Genomic DNA, 25,735 nt, shown 5'->3' on the forward strand with positions numbered 1-25,735 from the left:
GCTGTTCTGACTCACAGACTGTAAGTTTTTATATTTAAAGAATTTGCCACTGACGATTCAAACGCGAGTTTTGAGCAGTGTAGAGTAGCGCTTGTTGTTTGTCGTTTCTCCGATCACAAATGCAGACATGCGTTTGCAATGCAACGCGTAAAAAGACAGGTATAAGTCATTATAATCCGTAATTATGTCCCCACTGGATGCAACAAATGCCTTGTTTATAATGGGTTTTAATGTTTTTGTCTTGTCGCTCCGGCCGGACAGGGCATCACAATATGGTAAGGGGCGTAACGTTTCCGTCACACACTTGAGGTATTCGGCCAATCACAACGCACTGGATAGCTGGCCAATCAGCGCACACCTCGCTTTTCAGAAAGGCGGGGCATAGAGGAGAAACAATAATGTACAGTATGTGGAAAATAATGTGTTTTTTGAACCTTAAACCGCATAAACACATTTCATTACACCAAATAATGTTCTTTTTAGCAACAACATATGACCCCTTTAAATCTTCATTTCTGCTACTTTGTCATAGTTCATTAAACTGAAAATCTGTATTGATCTAATTGAAGCAAACAAAACATCTCATTATTTAGTTGCATAAAGAAAAGAAAATACTGCATTCAAAACTCCTTCAAATTTTTTTTTAATAACATTAGTCATTGATAGAAGTTCTTTTTGCTTTTCAAAAAATAAAGACACAATCATTTAAATAGTTAGATTGTTAAATTCTTGCATTGATTGTGCAATAAATTAAGGTAAGCATTACAAAGCAGCATTACCTTTGGATCCAAAAAATGCAATACTTAGCCAGAACTAATGTTAAACCTACACATCTTAAACAACAAAAATCACTTTGTGTTATTTGTTAAAAGCAAATTTTAAAACAAATTGAATAGACACTTTACTACTTTCCAGTGTAGATCATTTGACCTGTATTGTAGATCTCTGACAAATAAAATTTTCAACAGCTGACTGAGGTTCAGCGTGGTATGGAGTAATACGCAATAAATACAGAATAATAAAACAATATAAATCGCTAAACTCAAAGGCAAGTAGTGGAAGTAGTTATGGACCGTGTGAAAGCACTTTCTAAGATATAAACAAATTATTCCTTACATGCATTCAAACTCCTCAGGTTAAACTGTTGTGGTATCTCTTTCCCTGTCTCTAAAGTTGGTACTGAAATTGTTTTATTCCTAGAATCTCCTGCTGCTGGACCACAAATGTATAGGTCAGACATTCACATAGATTGTCTCTCGAGAAGGTCAGATGTCTGAGAGAACACAACTGCCCGTGGGTGGGTGAGTGAGTTAATCATGGGTAACATAATCCTAACAATTTAACTGCTTTAGTTCCTGTCAATAGAGCACCTGTCGTCAACTTCAATACCAGTGAGGTGTGCAGATCACTTCAGAAAAGACAGATGTGCTCGTCTTTAACTTCTGAAACTATGAGAACTTTGCCATTATCACTTACAGTACTAATGTTGGTAGCTGGTTACAGTAGTCAACATTTGAAGTGGATCAAAAAAGTGAATCAAAGTTGTCCTAAGACAAGAACGAATTTGGTTTTAGGACAACTTTGATGAAAGGTTATGATCCACTTCACATGTTGACTACTGTAGTAATGTGGGCCTTTATACACTATCAGAAGGCACCAGGTTGCCTGTGGTGTCCAGCTGCATGCATTTACAGGTGCAGGCCGAAACTGGGCACTCACTGTGGTCTCTGAAAGAAAAGACAATATAATTGCACTTAAAATGTTATAGTTAATACTATAAACTACAGTTCAAAAGATTGGGGTTGGAAAGCTTTTGAAAGACATCTTTGTTCATCAAGGCTGCATTTATTTGGTCAAAAATACAGTAAAAACAGTAATATTGTGAAATATTATTACAATTTATAATAACTGTTTTCTATTCAAATTTATTTTAAAATGTAATTTATTCTTGTCATCAAAGCTGAATTTTCAGCATCATTACTCCAGTCTTCAGTGTCACATGATCCTTCAGAAATCATTCTAATATGCTGATTTGCTGCTCAAGAAACGAATATTTTGCGTAATATTTTTTTGGAAATTGCGATACCTTTTTTTTCAACATGCTTTCATAAATAGAAGGTTCAAAAGAAGTTATTTGAAATAGAAATCTTTTGTAACATTATAAATGTCTTTACGGTCACTTTTGATCAATTGAATGCATCCGTTTTAAATAAAATTATTAACTTTAAAAAAAAAAACTTGGATTTATAAGATCATCAAATAAATGGCACAATATGGGTGAATATGACTCCTACCTAAACCAGCTGAGCATGTGACCCGCGTGACCACCGTGCCGGCAGTTGTGGCACCAGGTGAACCAGTTATTGAACTGTGCGAGTTTTTTGTCTCGTGTGAGATCAGCTTTCTCATCTGCTTTTCCTGTGCCTGATAAGACGGACGAGACGAGTGAACTGAATATGTTTACATTATGGTATCATAATTGAAGAAGAACTTTAAATGATCCGTCTGTTACCTGGGCAGCTGGACACAGGAGTGCCCATGTTCATTAAGCAGAGGGCACAGCGTGGAAGTGGTTTACGACAGCCAGGGCAACTGGTGACCTTTGACTTGGTGGGTGAACCGCTGACCCCGTACTGACTGAATCCACGGCCCTGATGAGGTATCGCTGAGCAGCTGTATGATATAGACTTTCCACAGAAGTTACAGCTCACAAACACCTGCACAGAACATATGTAAAGGAATCAGAATAAATAAGAAAAATAATAGAAGAACAACATAAAAACAAAATGTAAGTATGGTACAAAGAATTATATAAATTCATGACACATATTAACTAAATATCAAAGCTAGGGATGCACCGATAAATATAAACAATATTATAAATCACTAAAAGTTTTAATTAAAAAACCCTCACCTTTTCCAATCTAGAATGTTTTTGAATCATAGTAAAATAATATATATGTATATAAATTAGAAATAGCCAACATAAAATGTAAGATTAGGTATGTTATCAAAAATTATATTAATTAATGATATATTAACTAAATATCCAAGCTACGGATGCATAAAATTTCAATCAATATACAATATTACATTACAGTTACAGTATTTGCAATATAAAAAAAACTTGCTTGTATGTATGTATGTATGTATGTATGTATGTATGTATGTATGTAATCAATCAATCAATCAATCAATCTATCTATCTATCTATCTATCTATCTCTTCAGTGTCACATGATCCTTCAGAAATCATTCTAATATGCTGATTTGCTGCTCAAGAAACGAATATTTTGCGTAATATTTTTTTGGAAATTGCGATACCTTTTTTTTCAACATGCTTTCATAAATAGAAGGTTCAAAAGAAGTTATTTGAAATAGAAATCTTTTGTAACATTATAAATGTCTTTACGGTCACTTTTGATCAATTGAATGCATCCGTTTTAAATAAAATTATTAACTTAAAAAAAAAAAAAAACTTGGATTTATAAGATCATCAAATAAATGGCACAATATGGGTGAATATGACTCCTACCTAAACCAGCTGAGCATGTGACCCGCGTGACCACCGTGCCGGCAGTTGTGGCACCAGGTGAACCAGTTATTGAACTGTGCGAGTTTTTTGTCTCGTGTGAGATCGGCTTTCTCGTCAGCTTTTCCTGTGCCTGATAAGATGGACGAGATGAGTCTCACAGTGAATGGAACATGGTTACATTATGGTATCATATTTTAAGAAGAATTTTAAATGATCCGTCTGTTACCTGGGCAGCTGGACACAGGAGTGCCCATGTTCATTAAGCAGAGGGCACAGCGTGGAAGTGGTTTACGACAGCCAGGGCAACTGGTGACCTTTGACTTGGTGGGTGAACCGCTGACCCCGTACTGACTGAATCCACGGCCCTGATGAGGTATCGCTGAGCAGCTGTATGATATAGACTTTCCACAGAAGTTACAGCTCACAAACACCTGCACAGAACATATGTAAAGGAATCAGAATAAATAAGAAAAATAATAGAAGAACAACATAAAAACAAAATGTAAGTATGGTACAAAGAATTATATAAATTCATGACACATATTAACTAAATATCAAAGCTAGGGATGCACCGATAAATATAAACAATATTATAAATATTTATTTATTTTATATATATTATATATACACACAACATTGCCCAGTCAGATCAATAAATAAAAATCAATAATACGGACCTATACAAATTTGTCAGTTATTATACCAGTCATGCATAATCACGACTTAACAACTGCCAGAAATAAAAACAACTTGATTCTAGCCTGTGCAAGTGGTTTTGAGCTGGGATCCAATTTGCTCCTATGAATGTCAAATTCAGCCCGTTTGTGCCAAAACCTCCATGCGTCCAACAGGTTGCGATAGTTCTCGATCCAGCACTGCACCCGAGGGTCCTTCAGCACCTCTCCTGGGGAGCCCTGCCACCACAAACACCACATAAATCAACATTTAACACACTCATCTGGAAATTGTGAGGTAGACCTCAATCCACATCACTTTTCCTGGTTTAACAACACACAGTCACACTTCTTTTTCTTCTCAGCATTTCTCTTCTCTAGCTTGCTTTCTAGTCTAGTTGTCTAACAAACCTACCATTGTATATTACATATATACATCGGCTAATTGACAAATTGCTTTTGCTCCTTTTTTTCTCATTGGATAAAAGCATCTGCTAAAAGCATAAATGTAAATGTACAACAATTAGATTTGTCCTATCCATCAATCTTAAGAACATCTTAATTTGTTTGCATTTAGCTTTTTATTGCTTTTGTAATATACATTACCATTCAAAACGTCAGGTTAAGATTTCTCTGACAGCAATTCATACTTTTATTCAGCAAGCATGCATTAAATTGATCAAAGGCAACAGTAAAGACAATTATACACTAAAAGTTTTAATTAAAAAACCCTCACCTTTTCCAATCTAGAATGTTTTTGAATCATAGTAAAATAATATATATGTATATAAATTAGAAATAACCAACATAAAATGTAAGATTAGGTATGTTATCAAAAATTATATTAATTAATGATATATTAACTAAATATCCAAGCTACGGATGCATAAAATTTCAATCAATATACAATATTACATTACAGTTACAGTATTTGCAATATAAAAAAAACTTGCTTGTATGTATGTATGTATGTATGTATGTATGTATGTATGTATGTAATCAATCAATCAATCAATCAATCTATCTATCTATCTATCTATCTATCTATCTATCTATCTATCTATCTATCTTTCTCTGACAGCAATTCATACTTTTATTCAGCAAGCATGCATTAAATTGATCAAAGGCAACAGTAAAGACAATTATGTTACAAAAGATTTCAAATAAATGTTTAAACTTTGAACTTTCTATTTATCAAAGAATCCTGAAAAAAGAATCCTATGGTTTTCACAAAAATATGAATGCTTTTCAACATTGGTAATAATAAGACATGTTTTGTGAGCAGCATATCAGCATATTAGATTGATTTCTGAAGGATCATGTGACACTGAATTCTAAATTAATCATGCTGAAAATTCAGCTTTGCATCACAGGAATAAATTACATTTTAAAATATATTCACATACAAAATGGTTATTTTAAATTGTAATAATATTTCACAATATTACTGTCATATTCTCTTTTTTTAACTTTATCATGTGTCACTTACTTTGAGCATGCAGAAACTGGCCGTCTGCACATCTCCGGTTCGGTCTACATGACTCTCCATGAGATCCACTCCGTCTTTCGTCAGTCCTGTCAGCAGGATGCCCTCCAGATTACCAGCCTCCTTCATCTCATTGGTCAGCTTGTCTATGTAACGAGGCAACTTAAGGCAGGAAAAATGACAGTGTATTATATAGTGCACATTGAGACTTGGATAAACTCAGGGGTGAGCGGGTCTTACCTGAGCGTCATTTAGAAACATACATGCAAATGCCACCCTGTCCCTGACAGCCACACGACTCTCATACTAGAAAACACAAAACACACTTTTATTAAAATAATTAACTTCAATATACAGCAACAACAATCGCATATTTTAAATTCGGTGCAATACAGAATATTCTTTTAAGCACAATACTCCGATTCGTTTTTTTTATTAACATACCAAGACGGCATCATAGGCGCCAGGTTCACTGGTGAGGAAGGCAAACATGATACACAGGTACGGCTTCTTCAGCTGGAGTCTGAGAGAGCTGCACATCTCTCTCCACAGGGAGTTTTTCTCATCAGTGTAGCCTGACAGAGCCATGGCCACCACGTTCAGGTTCAGATCACCTGGTCACAACATAAAGGAAACAGAAAACTAGATGCATTTGCACATTTTCAAGATCAAGGTTGTTATAGTTAACTAAAACCAAGAAAAAAACAATTCTGGTACTTAAAATAAAATAAACATTAACTGAAAATAATATACAAATAAAATATAATTCAAAAAGGTTAGACAGACAGACAGACAGACAGACAGACAGACAGACAGATAGACAGATAGATAGATAGATAGATAGATAGATAGATAGATAGATAGATAGATAGATAGATAGATAGATAGATAGATAGATAGATAGATAGATAGGCTGTATAGAACGAGATGACAGACAGACAGACAGACAGACATTGATATTGATATATAGATTGTATATCAATGATACTCTTTTTGTGTTCAAAGGAAGAAAGAACAACATATGCCGTTTGGATGAGTGCAAACAAAACACAATGCAGAGACAAAAACCTTATGGCAGTAGGTGTAAAAAAACACACCCTTTATAAAGATTATAAAAGATTAGATCTGTTTCCCAAAGCCAAAACAAATTATGCTTAAAACCCAAACAACGGGCAATTATGAACGATAAGCAAACAGCTCCATATGCCGTATGCATCTACGGCTTTAGGGCATTTAATATTAAACAGCTATCATTGTGTAACGTAAGCCATGCTTTTGTCATTTTGTCAGTATATAAGGATCACTTTTGATTGCAAACAGGCAGCTGATGGCGTTCAGTGTTTCTTTCTAGCCTGTATTTCACACAGTGCTTCTAACATTCATCCGAGGACAGGACTTCCTGTAAATCCCCTAGAGGAACATGAACATCTATCTCTCTATATGAACAAGCTATTCTAAACTGTTCATGTCATCTCCAATTTAAATAAATAACTCCATAATAGAGACAAATTCTATATCGTTATCAGCCAATAGAGGCATTTTTTTTACACATATCAGGGCTTATTTTCATCAATTCGTACTGTGTTTGTTTATTATGTATCTAGTTATGCATCTGTGTTATATTTTGATACATGTACAGAATTTTTGTGTCAACACTGAAGAAGTAAAAACAGTAGCAAAGTAGCACACAATTATAATATTGGTCATCATATCATTAAAAAAAGGTTTGGCATCAGTTAAAAATATTTTGGACATGGCACTCACATGTCCAGGAAACATTTTTACCCAAATTAAGAGGCAAGAAAAATAGAAATTAATATTTTATATCAGGGTTATTATCATTAATTAAAACAATATAAAATGCTGAAAAATGATTATATATATATAATTACAGCATTTCATTTCATTAGGTTTAAGTTAAATTACTAAAATAACTACAATTAAATTAACTAAAACTAATAAATACAAATAAATAAACACTATGTCATTTATGTCAGATGTTATATAAATATATATTAGATTTTTATTGCATTGCATGTTTTTATTTATTTTTTATTTTTACAGTACAGGAACTGTGGAGGAAAGTGTGGTTAATTGGCATAAAAATAATGCCACTGAGTAAAAAAATCTTTAAGATACGCTTCATTTTTTGCTGCAAAATATAATTCCTTTGACCAGTTCTTGACATGTTTTGTGAGTTTTATAGTCAGTGTCACTGGCTGGACAATGTTCCTCCAGTCCAGTCCTGTACCTTTCTCTGCTGAAGCTCCTTTGTTAAGAATCTGAATGGCCCGTCGGATGTCCAGGTTAAAGAGAGCGACAGCAGCGGCTCTCTCCCACTCGCCCTCCTGCTCCAGAGACTTCAGGAAGGGCTCCACATCGATGTCAGGCCCTCGACTGATCCAACCACACAGCTGCAGAGCCAGACTGCGCTCCTCGCTGTGGTACCGCGGTACATCGGTCTGCCTGTCTGAACCCGACCAGCAGCGCCGTGTCTCTATAGTGCCTGATAGAGAGACATTTCTTTAGAGGGCCTCCAGTGAAAGATACCGTGAGGTTGACTGAGGCATTTAGCAGATATCTATGAGAAATACTTTTGCTCATCTGTACAACAATCATCATTATGTTCACAGAACAGATATTGTGCTGTTTGCACTTACCAGAGCTGGACTTGACGATGTGTTTGATGCCTGAGTAGATGAGCGACTGTTTACTGCTCTGTTGCTTCTGCTCCACATTTTCAGTGTACTGTTTCATAAGTAAAACTTGCATAGGAAATACAGAGCTATCAAACAGAACAATACCATATAAACAAGAATATGACAACATGAAAATGAACCAATCACTCCAGTGATTAACAAACAGTAAATTCATAAGAATTGTGTACATTTCTCAAAAGAATTTAATGTTAATTAAGTTGTTAAAACTGATATATTTTTGTTTAACAATGTGTAGTTTACAATGTCAGATGCCACAGACTGTTTAATTCAAAAATATTTTTTTAAAGTGAAATTACAGAAAAAATCTAATGCAATTTTCAGATTTTTTTTTAATACGATGTAAAGCAGACCAGACTTCATGCTAAACTAGTAAAAAGTTGTAAAAAAAATTAATTAAATAAAAAAATATAGAAAACAAAATAAATATTACACACACACACATATATAAATAATTTATATTATATTTTATATATTTATATATAGTAACGATATTGTATAATTTTTTTATTATTACTATTATTGTTGTCTATTCAAAGGCCATATCTTAAAACAAACCATATACTCCTACTCCTAAAAAAAATATTATTTATTAAAATTATTAAAAATTATGTAAATAATAATGCAATATAATGTATATTATAAACTATATTAATGATTATATATGATAGTAAAAATAAAATTACTATTATATAATTAATAATGTAATATATATTTTAATTATGTTGTATTATTATATATAATCAAAAGTCATAATAAAATAAACATAATAATAATAATAATAAATCATGAGTCAAGTAAACAGCAAAACATCCTGAAACAACAATTAATAGTTTGGTTTTTAGGTAAACATTCAACAATAACTTGGACACTATATGCTTTGAAAGGTTCAATCATCTCCTGTAATGCCACAGCGCTGCAGTGAAGGATATAATGGAGCGTGTACCAGAGCGACCTCAGCTGCGGGTCGTCTCCTCCGGCCAGCACGTGGTTCCTCCACACCTGCACGGTGTCGTGGCCGTAACGCGACTGCGCTCGCTCCCTCATCTTAGTGGCGATGTCCTTCTCAGCAGCGGCCGCCCCCTGACCGGCGTCCTCCGCGCACTCGTACAGGTGCCGCCCGCACGCCCACATCAGCGCCGTGGTGGAGCTCCAGGCCAGCGATATGCGCTCAAAGACGGTGAAGTCGTTCATGACCCGGTTGGGCGACACCACCACCATGCGGTTCTGGGCGGACGGATGCCAGGCGAAGCTGCTGATGATGCTCTCGCTGCAGGGCTGGACGCTGCGCTCGATGATGGTGGGCTCAACCTCGTCGCCGAACGGCATGGGTGTGTGCTGCATGTCATACAGCCGGATGATGTTGCTGTCCCGCGTGAGCGTGGCCAGCAGGCCCATGCGAGTGGGACACCATGCCACTTTAGTCAAAGGTTTGGACTGCTCGGTCAAAGTAAAGACCGGTTTTTCGAATTTGCGCAAATCCCAGATGGCCACCTGGCCTTCGAAGAAGGATGCAACGCGATCCTGAAAGTGAGGATCCACCGTTACGCCCTGGATGGCTTTGGTGTTCACAAACGTCTTCTGGCTGGTGTTGCGCAGGTCAAAGATGGCCAGATTTCGATGCATCCCAGCCAGGAGTAACTTTTGATGATCGCGAGGGAGCCAACAAAGAGAAAGGCATGCATCGTTCTGTCCGAGCTCGTACAGCGGTTTGGTCACCACCAACCCAGAGTCCACGTCTCCAGACAGACGAACCTTCTCAGCAGGAACCGCTTCGGGGGAAAACTTACTACTTATGTCCCATATGAGAACGGAAAAATCAGCCCGATGTTTGTCCAAACCAGCCGCCAGCCAGTTACTGTCCACCGGGTTCCACGCGAGTGTGTTGCATTGTCGGGCGTGCTTGGGTACAAACTCTTTACCCACCAGCTCCTTACATTTGGAATTATGGCTCTGTCCCAGACTGGTCAGGACGACTCGTCCGTTGGCCTGTCCCACAGCCAGCAAACACTCTGGCTCTTGTTTGGGATACCAGGCCACACATTTCATATACGGGGCGTCGGAGTTGATGGCCAGCAGCGTGGCTGCCGTCTCCTCGGATAGCGGAAGGGCACCGGCTTTGGTCTCCGAGTTTCCTGCAGGTCCGATCCGATACAGACTGAGTTCAGTGTCGCAGATCACATAGCGGTCTGCATGATGGGGAGACCACAGGATATCGGGCTTATAGCCGCTCGACATGGCAGGACAGTGGTTTGTTCAGTGCAGATACCTGCGAATGATAAAGATTCTTATTTACATAGCACTTACACACCTCACCTATTTTACCTATACTTGGATTAATTAATATATTTATACATACATATATATATATATATATAATGTTAAATATGATATATATAATAATTAATAATGTTAACCCTAACCTATATATAAGTATATGTCTGGGCATATATGTGGGCATACATATTCCGTATCATAATATAATAATATAATCTATTCTACGTAATATAAGCCTATTATTAAAAAATGTTAGTTAAAAATAATTAATATTATTAATAATTATTATTGATTATAATAAAATCATTATTATTTATTTATTTTTATATATTATATGACTTGTAATTACATAATTATGAATTGAATAGTACTTTAATAGTAATATTACAAACTTTATTTTTATTAAATTGTATTATTATTTTTACTATTATTTGTTATATTCTTGCATTATATATATATATATATATATGCAAGAATTTTACTATTATTTGTTACTATTTTTACTACTAGTGCTGTCAAACAATTAATCGCATCCAAAATAAAAGGTTTTTGTTTACATAATATGTGTGTGTATGTTATGTATATTTATTATGTATATATAAATACACATGCATGTATATATTTAAGAAAAATATGTTGTTTATATATTAAATATATTTTTATATAATATAAAAATAAGATTATAAATATGTAAATGTAAATATTTTCAAAATATATACTGTATGTGTGTGTATTTATATATACATAATAAATATACACAGTACACACACATATATTATGTAAATAAAAACGTTTATTTTGGATGCGATTAATCATTTGACAGCACTAGTTACTACTATTATTATTTTTACTATATTAAGTACCATATCAGTTACAAAATATTATTACTTGCCTATAAGGCCCTTAATGGGTTAGCTCCTGCGTACCTAACTAGTCTTCTACCACACTACAATCCATCACGCTCCCTAAGGTCGCAAAACTCTGGACTTTTGGTAGTACCTAGGATAGCAAAGTCCACTAAAGGAGGTAGAGCTTTTTCGCATTTGGCTCCCAAACTCTGGAACAGCCTTCCTGATAACGTGAAGAGAAAATTCAAGTAGATTGTTAAAGCCATAATGTGTTCAAATAAACATTAAATGAAATAAAATCATTAATATGACCGCCTCACGATTCTATCACTTCGTGTTAAGATGTAAATATTAAATAACTGGAGAAAAAAATAAAACCGCTTTTTGAAAAAGAGGTAACGAGTGAAAATGTTCTTTTAACTTTTAATAACAGTGAGTTAGCCGGTTAGCTATAGCTAAACTAACCATTTCAACCTTTTCTAAACCGGAAACAGCTAATGACAGACGCCAGCCACTACATGAAGACACTGAATAAACCATGCTTTAAAATATAAATAAATGACAGCTGTGTTCATGAAAGTTTGATAAATATAAACTCACATTTGACGTGCAAGCATGCTGAAGTTTGTTTAGGTAGCGTGAAGTCGGAAGCAGTGCAGACTGTAAACACAACGTGACAGAAACACACAAAATAAAAGTCCCACTCCGTTTACCCAATATAACCGGCATCGACGAGCAGAGAGGAACGAGGATTATATTAATACAGTTGGAGAACTAAACCTAATAGCGTCTGTCTCAACAGTCAAGTCTTCCATAAAATAAACCAATTCAATTAAATCAAACGTGAAACAGAGATAAGTAAACCTATTGTCGCCACATACACACAAAAACAATGCTCTGGTAAATCTTAATTATGCTATAAAAAGTCACAATTGTGAGATTACAACGTCAAAATTATGTTAGAATATCTAAAAAAAAAAAAAAAAAGTATGAGATAAAGGTCTCAATTATGAGAAAAATAACATTATGACATGAAAAGTCGAATTATGTCGTAACTGCATTTTTATGGATGGCTGTGGTTCAGGAGTGGCTTAACAAGAGGAATACAACAACTGTAGCCAAATTCCTTGACACGTCTGTGTGTGGTGGCTCTTGATGCCTTGACCCCAGCCTCAGTCCATTCCTTGTGAAGTTCACTCAAATTCTTGAATCGATTTTGCTTGACAATCCTCATAAGGCTGTGGTTCTCTCGGTTGGTTGTGCATCTTTTTCTTCCACACTTTTTCCTTCCACTCAACTTTCTGTTAACATGCTTGGATACAGCACTCTGTGAACAGCCAGCTTCTTTGGCAATGAATGTTTGTGGCTTACCCTCCTTGTGAAGGGTGTCAATGATAGTCTTCTGGACAACTGTCAGATCTGCAGTCTTCCCCATGATTGTGTAGCCTAGTGAACCAAACTGAGAGACCATTTTGAAGGCTCAGGAAACCTTTGCAGGTGTTTTGAGTTGATTAGCTGATTGGCATGTCACATATTCTAATTTGTTGAGATAGTGAATTGGTGGGTTTTTGTTAAATGTGAGCCAAAATCATCGCAATTAAAATAACCAAAGACTTAAACTACTTCAGTCTGTGTGCATTGAATTTATTTAATACACGAGTTTCACAATTTGAGTTGAATTACTGAAATAAATGAACTTTTCCACGACGTTCTAATTTATTGAGATGCACCTGTAAATGGTCAAAACTGCACTAAAAACCTTTTGTACACGATCTACTACATGCCTTCTGTCTCTGTTAGATAGTTTCAACTTCTAACAATTAAAAGGCCTTTTAATATGATTGTAAAATCTTCCACCTTCAGGTTGTGGCTCACCTGTCTTTTTTCTGTGACATTTTTACGGATTTTTATAAACATATTCATAATTTTTATATCTTTAGTAATATTGCAAGATGAACACTTACTGGACTTAAGCAGCTTAAGGTTTACTTTATTATCCATATTTCAGGGAAAAAAAACATGATAAAATGTGAGTATCAAATACAATCATCAGGCTTTTGAGGAACTTTTTTTGTTCATCTCTCAATTATCATTGTTTTGCATTGCATTATATGTTTTGAAACTACATATTTTAGATCATAAAACTAAGCATATAAAAATATCACCTTACTAAGACATATTACTGGGAGATTTAGAGTGACAACTGATATGTATATGCATTTTTTAAGTAGCCTGTCATACTGCTATAAAGATCTCATTGATTTACATTACAAGCCATCAGGATATTTGGCCATATAAATATCAGATACTGCAACAAATTGCATATTTTTACTCAGTTTGGTTGTATGAGCTGTTTTTTCTTCCTTTTGAGCTCCATATTCTCACACTACTCAAAACAAACACATTAAAACACGAGCATTTTGTTTTTAAATTTGATCTAAAGGTTCACTAAAAACTGTTCCATTAAAATAAATAAATAAATAACAATTCTGGCAATTATTTCATATGTCAGAACCATAGTTGACCATAGCTGATAACACCAATAAAGTGTGTTTATGTTTTTTTTTCTGGTTTCAGAGTTAGTATGCACACTAGAGATCGCATTCATCCTGGACAGCTCAGAGTATTATTTCATATGTCAGAACCATAGTTGACCATAGCTGATAACACCAATAAAGTGTGTTTATGTTTTTTTTCTGGTTTCAGAGTTAGTATGCACACTAGAGATCGCATTCATCCTGGACAGCTCAGAGAGTGCGAAGGGCCTTCTGTTCGATCAAGAGAAAGCATTTGTGCGCTCCTTCAGCAAGCGGGTGGCACAGATGCAGGTGTCCGACTGGCATCTGAAAACCCGTATGGCACTCATCTACTACAGCAGCTCAGTCCATATCGACCAGCACTTCAAAGACTGGCAGGAGCTTGACGTCTTCCTGAGCAGATTGGCGGACGCCATCTACATCGGCCAGGGAACGTACTCCACATACGCCATATCCAACACCACTCAACTCTTCACCAGCGAGACCAAGGAGCAAAGTGTGAGGGTCGCCCTGCTCATGACCGACGGCATCGACCATCCGCGGAATCCTGACATCATGACGGCGGTCGCCGAGGCCAAAGGCCACAACATTAAGATCTTCACAATTGGCTTATCAAACTTGGCAAAGGACAACGTGAACAGTGCCAAACTGCGGGTCGTAGCGAGCAGCCCAGCGCAGCAGTACTTCCACAGCCTCACTGACCCCAAACTGGAGGAACGGCTCCTGCAGCAGCTCGTGAGACATTCACTTCATCTGTCAGACTCATCAGACATGATGAGCCCATATTATAAATACAAATAAATGATCAATTAAAAATATAATGGAAAGTAAAAGATGCATTCAGATAGCACAATTAAATTACACAATAAACAAAAACAGTCAATACTGAATTGAGAAATGGAATTAATACTTTTTAATAAATTTAAAAAAAAGCCCTGCACACCACTTCATTCACTATTGAGATACATCAGCATTTTGCATCAAATGAAGTCATGATTTTATCACTTTGTGCAACAGAACAGGGTATGCTAATATAAATGATTAATTACTATAATAAAAAATATAAAAAATGGTATTTCATGAAACACACACATATAACTTCTATATATATAATTTCTATGCAAACACAAAATCACCCTTTGAATTAAAAGGATATTAATTAATTACTTATTATAATTCAAATGTTTAAGAATATAAAAAATATAATATAAAAATCGATTAATGGATTCTATAAATATAATAAAAAATATAAAATAAAATTATTTGTATATAGTATAACACAAAAATCACCTTGTGCAACAGAAAATGTATTCTAATTAAGATTTATAAAAATATTACAAATCTAATATAAAATTATCATTAAAATATATTAGTCATATATCATGTGTAATATATTTTTATTTCAATTTTATTTTAATGATCTGTGCAGCCTTAAACCTAAAGAGAGAAATGAACAAACAAACAAGTAAAAACGCAAATGGCCCACTAATACTCTGGAGTATGAAGTTTTGCATTCCAGAGCACGTTTTAATAATAAAAAGAAATAAAAAGAAACACAAAGAAACTCTATGAACATTAAAAACCATCTAACACAATATAGTTTTGGATCATTCTAAATTCTGAATCTAAACCTCTTGATTGCTTAAAATCTAAACTGCTTGATTGTTATATCATCTAAAAATATAAACTATATTAGCCATGAATAGCCATGTTCGTGTAAAACACACACCTGTGATTTAGGTCAATAAGAAACCACCAAGCAGCCACCCATATTGCATATTTGGGAAGCAACATGGTAATAAGTGCTCAAAACATTTTGGCATACACAGAGACACACGACACTCATTTCTCACATGGACTCCAGCTGACATGCCACTTATTCATTTAGCTTTGATTTAAGCACTTGCTTTCTATTTCTATATTCCAGCCTACAGGAAATATTGCTGTTATTTTGGGCCAGATAATAGATGCTCACAAATGGGCGTCTAGATTTGATTTGTGAGGGTCTGAGATCCAGTGTTCAGTCTGCTGTCCTGGGGCATGGTTCACACATCAGTGGGTGTGGGGGATTTTCCACAGAAACACAGAAGGGGCTGGCGCTCATGAAATGTCAAGCACTGTCTGTGATCGCACAATACGGGCCTCTTAGAAATGCATCAAAGTTTCCCATGCCATGCATGCACGGGATTTGACAATAAATTTAATTCATTTTGGTACTGTGATTTGTGTTCTAATTCTCATTTCTTATTTCATTTTTTTCCCCAGGAAATAATTGCAAAGAATGAAGTAAGTACTGGACTATCAAAAATATTTGATCATGTCGTTCCAAACCTGTATGAGCTTCTTTCATATTTTGAACACAAAAGAAGATATTTTGAAGAACCAAATAGTTGTTGGTCCCCATTGACTTCAATAGTAGGGGAAGAATTACTATGGAAGTCAATGGATACCGTCAAGTGTTTGGCAAAATATCTTCTTTTGTGTTCAACAGAAGAGAAAAACTCAAACAAGATTGGAACGACATGAGGGTGAGTAAATGATGACAGAATTTTCATTTGTGGGTGAATAAAAATAAATTTAAAAAACTACCTGTTGGTTGTATTCCTCCTGCCAGTGTCCACGGCCACCGGTGTGTTTGTGTGAGAAAGGTGAACGCGGTCCTCCAGGAGCTCCTGTGAGTATCGCTCAGATGAAATTGAGGCCATTTTCGTTTATTAGTGTCATTCATGAGAAAAACTCTACTTTGTTTAGGGTACTAAAGGAGAGCAAGGTTATGAAGGAGCAACTGGTCAAAAAGGCTCAAGGGTGAGAGTGAAAATAATTACCTATAATTATGATTATTAGATCTGTAGTTTACTGTTGTTGACTAGTTGATCTGATATGTTTTACAGGGGGAAACAGGAGCACCCGGTCTTCCAGGAATCAACGGTCCAGAGGTACATCACATCTTCATATAATCACTTTATACAGTCTGTGTTACCAATGACTCTCTGACCAACACTGGTTCTGTTCCTGGTTCCTCATCCACAGGGAAGACCTGGGTTCAAAGGGGATAAGGTGAAACCTCAGAGTTTTATATTTCACATATACATATGTTATTGCAATGAAGTCATTAACAGCTTCATACAGAATGCTCTTGATGACTCGTGATGTCAGATCAGAGAGAGAAACTATTATTTATTATTTATAAACTATTATTAAGAGAAACAATTATTATGATTTTTTTTATGTTTTTAGAAGTAAAAGCTCACCAAGGCTGCATTTTTTGATCAAAAATAAAATGTTAAAATAACGGTTTTCTATTTAAATATAGATATTTTACAATATTATCATTTTTTTCTGTATTTCTGATCAAATAAATGCAGCTTAGGTGAGCATAAGAGACTTCTTTCAAAAACATCTGAATTATTCGGAACCTTTGACCAGTAGTGTATGCTAAATTAATATTGTGCACATATAATAAAATGGAAAAATTCATATTCTCATCGGAATTATTAATGCTACTATCACTGTTCTTACACATTCTGTTCCACAATGCAATCATTGAGACTTGAGTCATGTTTTAGGGAGATCAAGGAAACTGTGGACCACCAGGACAAAAGGGACATAAGGTATGTCTTCTGTACTGACCTAAAATATTTATATTCTAATATACAGAATACATGATTAATAAATCGTTTTTATTGTATTTCACAGGGCACCGAAGGGCCTCCAGGGCTGAGGGGCCCCAGAGGAGAGCAGGCACAGTATAAATATTTAACATTTACATGACATATTATATGCCACACTGAAGGTGTCAGCTGAATTTATATATTTTTATATATAAATTTTATATAGTTTTTTATATTGTGGGATACTCATTCAGTTATTTTAGTATTTAATTTGATTCTGTAAACCTTTGGAGAAGTCTTTGTAAAGGTGGCATAAAATTCTCTATGGTATTTATGTTCTGAATGATGACATATTTTTTTCCATTACATTTTTTGGCACAAAATAGCTCCAGTAGCAAAAGAGATTTTTGACGAACTAACTAACTAAAATAAATAAAGTTGGGAAAATTTTGTAAGAGCAGCCAAAAATGATAGTCAAAAATAATAAATTATTTCTTTAATTATGACACATCTCACAGACAGTCACATTGAATGAATTTATGTATTTATGAATTTTAATCAATGTTGCTCTTAAAAGTTGATCTCTCATCATTCTTTTTTTTGTCATTTAGAATATAACTGTTAACATTATGTATAAATGATAATTGCATAATTTTTGTCCATATATGTACAATTAAATGCTTTCAAAAAATAAATAACTGCAGTCCTGTCATGACAACTCTCGGAGAGTTTAGCATGGCAATATATGTGGCAATGTTAATGTCTTTGGTCTTGGTGGAATAGATCTGCTACGCTGTTGCGAGTATTACTGGCAATACATCCACAGACATGCTGCTGTGAGCATGCAGGAAATACTGCTGCTCCACATATATATGAAAACCCCCCATGCAACATACATGAATTTACGCCGTAGCAGATCTATACAGGTGGAGCTGGGGAAGGTGGAGGGTTTCTGAAGTGCGCTGCAACTGCTAAAGCAAACAGTAGCCAAATATTTGAATGTTGAGCAGCGAGCTCATTGGCTACTGATGCGATAAGAAACCAAACAGCTGCACCATGTGAATAATGATGTGATTGACTGAATTAGAACCTATCAGCCTACTCCATCTAGAGTTTCATGACAGAAATTTCTATTACTATAACTACTTTTTATGCCACTATTTATAAAGAAACAATTCTAGTGCAGAATTGACACATTTTAGTACCCAACTGCCATATTGTGTTAAACTGTAAACAAGAACATTAAGCTTAATCAAATTTAAAGGGGTCATATGATGTTGCTAAAAAGAACATTATTTTGTGTATTTGGTGTAATGAAATGTGTTTATGTGGTTTAAGGTTAAAAAAACACAATATTTTCCACATATTGTACATTATTGCTTCTCCTCTATGCCCCGCCTTTCTGAAACGCGTCGATTTTTACAAAGCTCATTGGTCTGAAAAGCGAGGTGTGCTCTGATCTGATACTATTAAACTGTGAGGGAATATTTAGATCGGGTGGCGTCTGGTTATTTGTTAATCTAGCCATCATGTCATAATCTCTAAAATCTCTTTATACAGTTTATTTATACATTTAGAAATATAAAATTCAATGCATTAGTTGTATCACAAGTTGTCTCATCACAAATGTGGTGATCATGGCAGTCCGTGGCTGTTTCCCCACCCTGCACTTATGGAATGTGATCGGCAGATCGCTCGTAAGCCTATGCTAATGTACACATGTAAAGCAGTGAATCCAGGCTTGCAGGATATTATTCTTTTTCTGAGGACGACTTTGTACAGTGGGATTAGTGAAGAGACAGAGTAGATCAGATCGACTGGGTCAAGTCCCTCAAAACCCGTACATTTTAACAGGCATCTAGCAGCCTAAAAACGCCATATCATCCTATACTATTAGAGTTTATTGCATCTAGGCATATGGTTGAAGAATTGTAAAAGGAATAGTTCACCTAAAAATGAAAATTTGCTGAAAATGTACCCATCCACAGGCCATCCAAGATGTAGATCCTTTTTTTTCTTCATCAGAACAGCTTTGGAGAACTTTAGCATTCCATCACTTGCTCACCAATGGATGCTCTGCAGTGAATGGGTGCCGTCAGAATGAGAGTCCAAACAGCTGATAAAAACATCAAAATAATCCACAAGTAATCCACATGACTCCAGTCCAGTCCATCAATTTATGTCTTGTGATGTGAAAAGCTGTCTATTTGTACGAAACAAATCCATCATTAAGGCATTTTTAACTTCAAAGCACTGTTTACAAGCAAAAATGTTTTAGTGTTATTATAAATTATGGAATTATGGACTATTTTAGCCAGAAACAAAAGTTTAGCAGTTAAAATATCTTAAAGATGAATTTGTTTCTTACAAACACACAACTTTTAGCTTCACAAGACATTAATTGATGGACTGGAGTGGTGTGGATTACTTGTTGGATTATTGTGATGTTTTTATCAGCTGTTTGGACTCTCATTCTGACGGCACCCATTCACTGCAGAGCATCCATTGCTGAGCAAGTGATGCATTACTAAATTTGTCCAAATCTGTTTAGATGAAGAAACAAAGTCATCTACATCATTTTTTTGGCTGAACTATACCTTTTTTGAATAAAATTTCAACTTAAATTTTAACCTATTTCTTCATTATTTCACCAGGGTCTGAAAGGGCCTCCAGGAGACCAGGGACATGAGGGTCCAGCAGGAACTAAAGTAGGATCATATCTTCTATTTCCTTGCCAGTGAGACGTCTGTAACTGATATTTGTGACTTAAATAGTGACAAAGATCTGGTAGTAAAGAATGACATTTTAGCGATGTTTCCATGTCGGTTTAAATGCAGATCTTTTGCCTTTCGTGTTTGGCTAGGAATCTTTAACAAAGAGTGCCTTGAAAATCTGACAAATATATAATAGCACATTCAAATGCAAAAAACCCTAAACTGTTAGACACAACGGGTGCCTTTATGCTCTGTAAATGTCAGTTGGAATATACATGAGAGAAAACATGTACTGAACCCTTTCACCATACCTCATGCTCATAGTAGACAAAGTAAAAGTAGCAATGTTACATGTACCCAGGATGACTGAGATTTAGCAGAAAATAAATCAGCTTTAACTTTGCATAAACTTTAAATTCATATAAAGATCCAAATGATGGCTGCTGACCTTCAGATTGTTCCTAGGGTGATCGAGGGCCGATTGGTTCATCTGGCCCACCGGGAGATATTGGAGTCGGATTTCCTGGTCCAAAGGTAAACTTCTCAGGACTTTTAAAAGAAATGAATACTTTTATTTAGAAAGGATGCATTGAATTGATCAAAAGTGACAGTAAAGACGTATAATGTTACAAAAGATTTCCATTTTCAAATAAACGCTGTTCTTCAAACTTTCTGTTCATCAAAAAATGTTGAAAAAATGTATCACAATTTCCACAAAAATATTACACACCACAACTGTTTGAGGATAATAATAATTGTTTCTTTAGCAGCAAATCAGCATATTAGAATGATTTTTAAAGGATCATGTGACACTGAAAACTGGAGTAATGATGCTGAAAATTCAGCTTTGCATCACAGGAATAAATTACATTTGAAAATATATTCAAATATAAAACAGTTATTTGAAATTGTAATAACATTTCACAATATTACTGTTTTACTACAGTATAAAAAGAGATATCATTAGCAATTTTTATTTTCTATGGGATGTTTTGACTTGGAGGCTTTTATCAATAGCCAAAATAAGTTATAATGAGATACTTTCTTGTTCCAGAGGATTTAGTTTGTTCTTTTCCACATCAAAGTGTAAGAACCTCATGCAGTGTATTTTATTCAGTTTTTGAGATCTCTTAAACGTACTTGTGGTGTGGTTGTTCTAGGGAGACAAAGGGAACCCAGGAAGACCAGGTCTTCCTGGTCAGGTCGGCATAGGTCAGCCAGGACAACCTGTAAGTAAAAACAGCTTATATGACTTTTAAACATGCATCTATATATTATAATGACATAATGATACACGCATCAATGAAGGGTCCTCCAGGTTTACCAGGAGCACAGGGGAACCCAGGAGCTCCAGGCGAAGGACTTCCTGGGCCCAAGGTGAGCAGCTTTAGTTGTAGAACATTTTAATAATCTAAATATTATAAGGAGCCTTTTGTGGAATGGAAACGTTCCATGCACGCATCTCCATGGAACCAATGATGCCAATAAAGTACCTTTATGCTTAAGCTCAGACCTCTATGTTATTATTTCCCTCTAATGGTCGTGTGAACAAAGACATTTATATATCACTTTTGAATGTTTTATTGTGTTTGTGTCTTAGGGTGACCGTGGATATGTCGGTGCTGCAGGTGGACGTGGACCCCCAGGTTATGGAATTAAAGGTGAAAAGGTATGTCACAGTTGTGTGAGACCTAACTTGTCTATGTAAATTAAATGCATTTAATTTAGCCCCTGAATGCATCCTTGTAGGGCAATGCAGGACCTACTGGATCACCTGGACCATTAGGAATGCCTGGCAGGGGGATTCAAGGAGAGAAAGTATTTTTCATGTTTCTGGTTTTGCATTTTGATACCAATATTGCTGTACAGTACAATAGCTGACACAAGCTTCACTATTTCTAGTGATCATACATGGGGTTAATCATCTGATTAAACCCTAAACAACATGCATGGTTTGTGCTACAGACACGAATGATACCTGAAATCATGCAGCTTGCTGGAAGAAGTGTGCTATTACTTTTCTAAATAAATGGAAACATGCAAATAGAGCCACTTGCCACTGCTAGAAAACCTCTTTCTAGCAACTACTAGAAATGTCCAGCTAGCCACCCAAAAGACCCAAGCAACCACTAGAACTATCCTAGAAATCACCCAGAAGACACTAGTAACCACAAAACATTTCTGACGGACCACCAGATGACTACCACATCTTTTCCTAATTGTCGCCTTTATTTTTATATCTAAAGGGGAATCAGGGACCAGCTGGTCCTACTGGTCAAAGAGGGTATCCTGGGATAGGACTCACGGGACCAAAGGTAAAACTGCACCATACAAACATCCATCCATCTGTCTGTCTGCCTATCTATCTACACTGTGTTTTGGTTTTGTTTCCTCACAGGGAGAACAGGGTTTCCCTGGAGAACGTGGAACCCCTGGAGAAAGAGGAATTGGAGAACCAGGACCCAAAGTGAGTTGTCATGTCAACTAAGCTGTTACATGACATGAAAGAACAGAATAAAGTATCAAATAGTGAAATCAGAGTTGTATTTATGGGTTGATGCCGTAGGGTGAACCTGGGTTACGAGGTTTACCTGGTGAGGCAAGTGTACCAGGAGAAGATGGAGCCATGGGAGCAAAGGTCAGAATGCTCTTAATGGCATGTTAGTGAGGGATAGCTTTACATAAAAAAATTCTATATAATATACTGTAAAATATCTTATAATATACTGTAAAATATCTTGTTTACTTTAGGGTGATATAGGCTTACCAGGACCCAAAGGACAAGACGGACCTCCAGGAAGAGGCATGCCTGGAGAGAAGGTAATGTATGGATGTGCTCTATTGATTCTTCAGACAAAACTGAAGCTTAAAACATTATTGTATAATGGCAATCTCACTTTAAAGGGATAGTTCACCCAAAAAATGAAAATTCTGTCATTACTTACTCACCCTCGTGTTGTTCCATACTCATAAGACCTTCATTAATCTTCAGAACGCAAATTAAGATATTTTTGATGAAATCTGAGAGCTTTCTGACCCTCCATATAGACAGCAAGGGTACTACCATGATCAAGGCCCAGAAAGGTAGTAAGAACATTGTTAAACTAGTGAATTTGGCATCAGTGGTTCAACCGTAATTTTGAAGTTACGAGAATACTTTTTGTGTGCAAAGAAAACAAAAATAAAAATTGTATTCAACAATTTCTTCTCTTTCATGTCAGTCTTCGATGCGTGTTCACGATGGTACCACACATTTTTGGGTGAACTCTCTCTTCACATATATTGAATAGGCTGTATCTTCTTTAACAGGGGGTTCGAGGGGAGAGGGGCTCCCGAGGCCTACCAGGACCATTGGGACCAGTTGGGCCAGCAGGGGCAAAGGTGAAAACAATCCATTCATATTTATAAAAACAAAATACCACATCGAGAAAAGACCTTTGTCTCTGTCATTGCCAGTATTCACTTAAAATCTATTGAGTTACAGTATCTTTCATTTAAAATAGGGAGAACCAGGGAATGTTGGAGTTCCAGGTGTTTCTGGGCCTCCAGGACGGGGCATACCAGGACCTAAGGTACGTTTGAGAAATGCTCAGGATTAAAAACAAGCTGTATCAAAAATAAAATTAAATACAAATTGACCATTTCTTACTTTAATTTATTTATGAAAATTAAGACACATTTCTGCTTTTTAAACCTCACTCTAAAAAAATTATTCAGGGGGCCTGCTTACCACAGCTTATATAAATGCATGGTTTCAAGTAAAAAATTCTAATTTAAGCATTGATGAGTTCTGTTGATCATTACAGTAACTTAATATTGTGTGTAATTTAAACTCAAATATCTGCGTTGTAGTAACTCAATAAAATTGTCTTGTTAACTTTGGAAATTGGGTATGCTTTGCATAGGACTATAGATAAGGAGAGTAAATGTTTGTTTAATTCACATGTATTTTGTTTTCGTACAGGGTGATCCTGGATATCAGGGTTTACAGGGGCCAAGAGGGTTTCCTGGAGACGGTCTACCGGGGCAGAAGGTGAGGAGCGTCATATACCCACTACTAGCATGCATTTATATTTTGTACAGCAAGGAATCCTTCACACAGTTACATTTACTCACCCTCATGTTGTCCCATACCTGTAGGACTTTCTTTCTTCCATCAAACACAAAATGAAATGTTTGCCACTATTTTTCACAAAACTGGTGATTTATAATGCCAGACTTACAGTATATGCACTTACATGCAATTAAAAATGTTGCATCACGTCAGACTTGAAAACATGAGCAAAACTGTGGCTCCTTTGATGTAACTACTCTGTTGTAGGGGGATCGTGGGTTACCCGGAGCACAAGCACGTAAAGGAGACAGAGGAAGCCAGGGAGGACCAGGATCTACTGGACCACCGGTGAGAAGAACTGAGAAGGAAAATCTGATCATCCACGCGAGACTTGCTTTTTAATCTTTAAACATTATTATAGCTGATAATTCCAAACATTGCTTAAGACACATCTCTGCATTATTGAACTACATTTTACACACCTGAACATTGTGTTTTATAATCACAGGGTAATACAGGAACAAAAGGAGAACCTGGTCTCACGGTACGTACACAGATGTCAATAAAGAATTCATTTGTTCTAGTGCAAAAATAAAATAATAATTAAGAAAAATAAAAGTATTATGCTGTTGATTGCATTATCATCCCATTTTTGGTGTAAAAATGATTTGACTTTTGGGAGTTTGGTTAAATTATGTAAGTGGAAGGTAAAGTCCAGTGCATTGCATTATGGGATATAGTATTCCACACAGTGCTTACTGCTCTTTTTGGTCATCTGCAAATTGGTGTATGATCTACTTGTAATTATTTGTGAAATTTACTAGTAATTTCAATTTCTGAATTATTTCAATGCATTGAATTAAATGGGATTTTTGTTGTTGTTGTTGTTTAAATAAAAAGACTGAAATAGTATTTTCTTGTTAAAACATATTCCAATAATCTTAGTTTTATTTACAACTACAAAAACAAAAATTTTTTTACAGTGTGTTTTTAACACATACAAAACATTTGGATATTGTACATATGCTATACAATTATATATATATATATATATATAACTATGTATTATATAAAAAAATTATGTAATAAAATAATGGCATATATATATATATATATATATATATGCCATTATTTTATTACATAATTTTTTTATATAATACATAGTTATATAAAAAGTTTTGTATAATTTCAGCTTTATATCAGTTATATATATATGCCATTATTTTATTACATTATTTATATATATATATATATATATATATATATATAATTGTATAGCATAT

At 35.4% G+C, this 25,735-nt stretch overlaps 2 protein-coding genes across 2 annotated transcripts in view; one reads left to right on the forward strand and one right to left on the reverse strand.

Annotated features, from left to right (window-relative positions):
* Positions 1–1,565: 1,565 nt before the first annotated feature.
* mios (missing oocyte, meiosis regulator, homolog (Drosophila)) lies at positions 1,566–12,208 on the reverse strand. Its single transcript, XM_016282009.1, has 11 exons — positions 12,137–12,208; positions 9,344–10,680; positions 8,355–8,453; positions 7,946–8,200; positions 6,139–6,308; positions 5,935–6,000; positions 5,698–5,856; positions 4,296–4,448; positions 3,761–3,965; positions 3,535–3,664; positions 1,566–1,727 (listed from the first exon to the last, which is right to left on the reverse strand). The coding sequence occupies exons 2-11, from the start codon at positions 10,647–10,649 to the stop codon at positions 1,637–1,639; spliced, it is 2,634 nt and encodes an 877-aa protein (XP_016137495.1). The 5' UTR covers positions 10,650–10,680; positions 12,137–12,208; the 3' UTR covers positions 1,566–1,636.
* A 1,912-nt stretch (positions 12,209–14,120) lies between these two features.
* Positions 14,121–25,735, forward strand: part of col28a1b (collagen, type XXVIII, alpha 1b) — a 15,731-nt gene continuing 4,116 nt past the window's right edge. Inside the window, exons 1-24 of the mRNA XM_016282057.1 lie at positions 14,121–14,159; positions 14,245–14,808; positions 16,339–16,359; positions 16,688–16,747; positions 16,825–16,878; positions 16,965–17,009; positions 17,104–17,130; positions 17,640–17,684; positions 17,770–17,814; positions 20,339–20,392; positions 20,864–20,932; positions 21,559–21,627; positions 21,707–21,775; positions 21,999–22,067; positions 22,148–22,216; positions 22,645–22,713; positions 22,797–22,865; positions 22,965–23,036; positions 23,150–23,218; positions 23,708–23,779; positions 23,902–23,971; positions 24,364–24,431; positions 24,720–24,800; positions 24,961–24,996. Coding sequence (XP_016137543.1) covers positions 14,121–14,159; positions 14,245–14,808; positions 16,339–16,359; positions 16,688–16,747; positions 16,825–16,878; positions 16,965–17,009; positions 17,104–17,130; positions 17,640–17,684; positions 17,770–17,814; positions 20,339–20,392; positions 20,864–20,932; positions 21,559–21,627; positions 21,707–21,775; positions 21,999–22,067; positions 22,148–22,216; positions 22,645–22,713; positions 22,797–22,865; positions 22,965–23,036; positions 23,150–23,218; positions 23,708–23,779; positions 23,902–23,971; positions 24,364–24,431; positions 24,720–24,800; positions 24,961–24,996 — 1,905 coding nt within the window. The remainder of the gene's footprint in view (positions 14,160–14,244; positions 14,809–16,338; positions 16,360–16,687; positions 16,748–16,824; positions 16,879–16,964; positions 17,010–17,103; positions 17,131–17,639; positions 17,685–17,769; positions 17,815–20,338; positions 20,393–20,863; positions 20,933–21,558; positions 21,628–21,706; positions 21,776–21,998; positions 22,068–22,147; positions 22,217–22,644; positions 22,714–22,796; positions 22,866–22,964; positions 23,037–23,149; positions 23,219–23,707; positions 23,780–23,901; positions 23,972–24,363; positions 24,432–24,719; positions 24,801–24,960; positions 24,997–25,735) is intronic.

Source organism: Sinocyclocheilus grahami, unplaced genomic scaffold (genome assembly GCF_001515645.1).
Source record: "Sinocyclocheilus grahami isolate Dianchi unplaced genomic scaffold, SAMN03320097.WGS_v1.1 scaffold153.1, whole genome shotgun sequence".
NCBI classification, from domain to species: Eukaryota; Metazoa; Chordata; class Actinopteri; order Cypriniformes; family Cyprinidae; genus Sinocyclocheilus; species Sinocyclocheilus grahami.